Here is a 5,000-nt window from a genome sequence, read left to right as displayed (position 1 = left end):
AGACCTGAGCCTAGACCTCAGAGACACGTTAGACCTGAGTCTAGACCTCAGAGACACGTTAGACCTGAGCCTAGACCTCAGAGACACGTTAGACCTGAGCCTAGACCTCAGAGACACGTTAGACCTGAGTCTAGACCTCAGAGACACGTTAGACCTGAGCCTAGACCTCAGAGACACGTTAGACCTGAGCCTAGACCTCAGAGACACGTTAGACCTGAGTCTAGACCTCAGAGACACGTTAGACCTGAGTCTAGACCTCAGAGACACGTTAGACCTGAGCCTAGACCTCAGAGACACGTTAGACCTGAGTCTAGACCTCAGAGACACGTTAGACCTGAGTCTAGACCTCAGAGACACGTTAGACCTGAGCCTAGACCTCAGAGAAACGTTAGACCTGAGCCTAGACCTCAGAGAAACGTTAGACCTGAGTCTAGACCTCAGAGACACGTTAGACCTGAGCCTAGACCTCAGAGACACGTTAGACCTGAGCCTAGACCTCAGAGACACGTTAGACCTGAGTCTAGACCTCAGAGACACGTTAGACCTGAGCCTAGACCTCAGAGACACGTTAGACCTGAGTCTAGACCTCAGAGACACGTTAGACCTGAGTCTAGACCTCAGAGAAACGTTAGACCTGAGTCTAGACCTCAGAGAAACGTTAGACCTGAGCCTAGACCTCAGAGAAACGTTAGACCTGAGTCTAGACCTCAGAGACACGTTAGACCTGAGCCTAGACCTCAGAGACACGTTAGACCTGAGTCTAGACCTCAGAGACACGTTAGACCTGAGTCTAGACCTCAGAGACACGTTAGACCTGAGCCTAGACCTCAGAGACACGTTAGACCTGAGCCTAGACCTCAGAGACACTTTAGACCTGAGTCTAGACCTCACAGAGACACGTTAGACCTGAGTCTAGACCTCACAGAGACACGTTAGACCTGAGTCTAGACCTCAGAGACACGTTAGACCTGAGCCTAGACCTCAGAGACACGTTAGACCTGAGCCTAGACCTCTCAGAGACACTTTAGACCTGAGTCTAGACCTCACAGAGACACGTTAGACCTGAGTCTAGACCTCAGAGACACGTTAGACCTGAGCCTAGACCTCACAGAGACACGTTAGACCTGAGTCTAGACCTCAGAGACACGTTAGACCTGAGTCAGAACCCCACAGAGACAGGTGAGGCCTGTTTCCAGGTGAGTCCTGTTTCCAGGTGTGGCCTGTTTCCAGGTGAGACCTGTTTCCAGGTGAGGCCTGTTTCCAGGTGAGACCTGTTTCCAGGTGAGGCCTGTTTCCAGGTGAGACCTGTTTCCAGGTGAGTCCTGTTTCCAGGTGAGGCTCTTACAGGAGGACAGGGTGGAGCCGTGCACCTGCTCCTGGTGGCTCTGCAGCTGAGCCGGAGACGAGAACTGTCGGTAACAGAACCTGCAGCACTTCCTCTCATCGCCGTCGTCTCCTCCTCCGACCAGCTCCGAGTGCTGGAGCATGTGCTGCATGAGCCTGCAACACAGACGACCGGGTCAGCACCCACAACAGGTGGGTTCAGGTGTGTTCAGGTGTACAGGTGTGCTCAGGTGTGCTCAGGTGTGTTCAGGTGTGTGTTCAGGTGTGTGTTCAGGTGTACAGGTGTGTGCTCAGGTGTGTGTTCAGGTGTGTGTTCAGGTGTGCTCAGGTGTGTTCAGGTGTGTGCTCAGGTGTGTGTTCAGGTGTGTGTTCAGGTGTGCGCTCAGGTGTACAGGAGTGTTCAGGTGTGTGTTCAGGTGTGTGTTCAGGTGTGTGTTCAGGTGTGTTCAGGTGTGTTCAGGTGCCTTCATGTGTGCTCAGGTGCGCTCAGGTGTGTTCAGGTGCGTTCAGGTGAGTTCAGGTGTGTTCAGGTGCGTTCAGGTGTGCTCAGGTGTGTGTTCAGGTGTGTTCAGGTGCGTGTTCAGGTGTGTTCAGGTGCGTTCAGGTGAGTTCAGGTGTGTTCAGGTGCGTTCAGGTGTGCTTAGGTGTGTTCAGGTGTGTTCAGGTGTGCTCAGGTGTGTGTTCAGGTGTGCTCAGGTGTGTTCAGGTGCGTTCAGGTGAGTTCAGATGTGTTCAGGTGTGTTCAGGTGTGCTCAGGTGTGTGTTCAGGTGCGTTCAGGTGCGTTCAGGTGTGCTCAGGTGTGTTCAGGTGCGCTCAGGTGTGTTCAGGTGCGCTCAGGTGTGTTCAGGTGTGCTCAGGTGTGTTCAGGTGTGCTCAGGTGTGTTCAGGTGTGTTTAGGTGCATTCAGGTGTTCAGGTGTGTTCAGGTGGGTTCAGGTGTGTTCAGGTGTGCTCAGGTGTGCTCAGGTGTGTTCAGGTGTGTTCAGGTGTTCAGGTGTGTTCAGGTGTGTGTAGGTGCATTCAGGTGCTCAGGTGTGTCTCAGGTGCGCTCAGATGTGTTCAGGTGTGTTCAGGTGTGTGTAGGTGCATTCAGGTGCTCAGGTGTGTCTCAGGTGCGCTCAGGTGTGTTCAGGTGTGTTCAGATGTGCTCAGGTGTGCTCAGGTGCGTCTCAGGTGTGTTCAGGTGTGTGTTCAGGTGCGTTTAGGTGTGCTCAGGTGCGTTCAGGTGCTCAGGTGCGTTCAGGTGCTCAGGTGTGCTCAGGTGTGTTCAGGTGTGTTCAGGTGTGTTCAGGTGCGTTCAGGTGTGCTCAGGTGTGTCTCAGGTGTGTTCAGGTGCCTTCAGGTGTGTTCAGGTGTGTTCAGGTGTGTTCAGGTGTGTTCAGGTGTGTTCAGGTGTGTTCAGGTGTGCTCAGGTGTGTCTCAGGTGTGTTCAGGTGCCTTCAGGTGTGTTCAGGTGTGCTCAGGTGTGTTCAGGTGCTCAGGTGTGTTCAGGTGCGTTCAGGTGCTCAGGTGTGTTCAGGTGTGCTTAGGTGTGTTCAGGTGCTCAGGTGTGTTCAGGTGCGTTCAGGTGCTCAGGTGTGTTCAGGTGCGTTCAGGTGTGTTCAGGTGTGCTCAGGTGTGTTCAGGTGCGTTCAGGTGCTCAGGTGTTGCTCGTTGGTCTCACCTCAGGTTGTTGTCGGCCAGGTGAGAGCAGATCAGGCAGGTGAAGGTGGAGGTTTTGATCCCCAGTGGGTTTGGTTTCCTCAGACTGAGGTCGCCCTCAAACCTCCCGTAGTAGAAGTCCTCCACGCTCATCACCACCTTGGGGGGGGTGGCGGTCGGCGATGAGGTCATGGCAGAGGGGGCGGAGCCGGGAACTGACAGACCAGGTGACACACAGAGTCATGGATGGCGGTAACCACGGTAACACAATGGAGTTGTACTGTTGTTGAGTACCTGAACCAGAACCCGCTCCGCTCTTACCGCTGATCCTGGGGACGCCATTGGCCGAGCCAGAGGGAAGGGCGGGGGAAGCTGCCAGCGTCAGGGAGTTAGCCCCGCCCACCTGGGTCATCTGAAGGTTCACTGAAAAACAAAGTTCATCAATAATCAATAAATCAGTCGATCGATGGTCGGTTCTGATCAGAGCGGGCAGACGGACGCACCGGGGCGCGGCGTGCTGGCTCGGATGGTCAGCGTGGTGGGCAGCTGCACGGCCGTGTAGGCGGAGCCGGTCTGAGCGGCGCCCGGTCTGGTCTGGACCATCTGACCCTGGGAGAGGACCGGGGACACGCCCAGGCTGGGACGCACCAGCTGACCCAACGATGACGCTGTGAGAGACAGAGACGGGAGACAGGAGTCAGGAGACAAGAGACAAGAGACAAGAGACAGAGACAGGAGACAAGAGACAGAGACAAGAGACAGAGGCAGGAGACAAGAGACAGAGACAGGAGACAGAGACAGGAGACAAGAGACAGGAGACAGATCCGATGAGTGACGGGTCGTGTGATTGGCTGCCGTGTGATGATGATGCGTTCAGGTCTTACACTGGATCAGGGTGAGGGGCCGGACCGTCTGACCCGGCTGCAGGTTCAGCACCAGAGGACCACCGCTGTTCATCTGCACCGGGAAACCCTGCACGGGAAACACATGACATCACGGTGACATCACAGGGACATCACAGGGACATCACAGTGACATCACTGTGACATCACTGTGACATCACTGTGACATCACAGGGACATCCCAGTGACATCACGGTGACATCACGGTGACATCACAGTGACATCACAGTGAAATCACAGGGACATCACAGGGACATCACAGTGACATCACGGTGACATCACAGTGACATCACAGGGACATCACAGTGACATCACAGGGACATCACAGTGACATCACAGGGACATCACAGGCACAGAGAGTCAAACATGAACACACATGTATGGTTAAACGCTGTCGTCATAGGCGTGGCGTTCTCCTGGTTCCTGCCCCGTGTGTGAACAGAGGAGGTGGTTGGGTGCGTGGTCGGTTGTGTGATGTACCTGCGTGGTCGGTTGCGTGGTGTACCTGCGTGGTTGGGTGCGTGGTTGGGTGCGTGGTTGGGTGCGTGGTGTACCTGCGTGGTTGGGTGCGTGGTTGGGTGCGTGGTGTACCTGCGTGGTTGGGTGCGTGGTTGGGTGCGTGGTGTACCTGCGTGGTTGGGTGCGTGGTTGGTCGCGTGGTGTACCTGTGTGGTTGGGTGCGTGGTTGGGTGCGTGGTTGGGTGCGTGGTTGGGTGCGTGGTTGGGTGCGTGGTTGGGTGCGTGGTTGGGTGCGTGGTTGGGTGCGTGGTGTACCTGCGTGGTTGGGTGCGTGGTTGGGTGCGTGGTGTACCTGCGTGGTTGGGTGCGTGGTTGGTCGCGTGGTGTACCTGTGTGGTTGGGTGCGTGGTTGGGTGCGTGGTGTACCTGTGTGGTTGGGTGCGTGGTTGGGTGCGTGGTTGGGTGCGTGGTTGGGTGCGTGGTGTACCTGCGTGGTTGGGTGCGTGGTTGGGTGCGTGGTGTACCTGCGTGGTTGGGTGCGTGGTTGGGTGCGTGGTGTACCTGCGTGGTTGGTCGCGTGGTTGGGTGCGTGGTGTACCTGCGTGGTTGGGTGCGTGGTTGGGTGCGTGGTGTACCTGCGTGGTTGGGTGCGTG

At 56.0% G+C, this 5,000-nt stretch overlaps 1 protein-coding gene across 1 annotated transcript in view; it reads right to left on the bottom strand.

The window, feature by feature from the left end:
- The window catches only part of pogzb (pogo transposable element derived with ZNF domain b), a 26,085-nt gene that overhangs the window by 18,203 nt on the left and 2,882 nt on the right, over positions 1-5,000 (bottom strand). The window contains exons 5-9 of the mRNA XM_083918320.1: positions 3,870-3,957; positions 3,489-3,653; positions 3,307-3,408; positions 3,008-3,200; positions 1,346-1,500 (exon numbers count right to left, since the gene is read on the bottom strand). Of these exons, the coding sequence (XP_083774446.1) occupies positions 1,346-1,500; positions 3,008-3,200; positions 3,307-3,408; positions 3,489-3,653; positions 3,870-3,957 (703 nt within the window). The remainder of the gene's footprint in view (positions 1-1,345; positions 1,501-3,007; positions 3,201-3,306; positions 3,409-3,488; positions 3,654-3,869; positions 3,958-5,000) is intronic.

The sequence above is a fragment of the Echiichthys vipera genome (genome assembly GCF_963691815.1).
Source record: "Echiichthys vipera genome assembly, chromosome: 8".
In the NCBI taxonomy this organism is placed as follows: Eukaryota; Metazoa; Chordata; class Actinopteri; order Perciformes; family Trachinidae; genus Echiichthys; species Echiichthys vipera.
The sequence above is the reverse complement of the archived record's forward strand: the minus strand, read 5'-3'. Positions and strand labels throughout refer to the sequence as shown.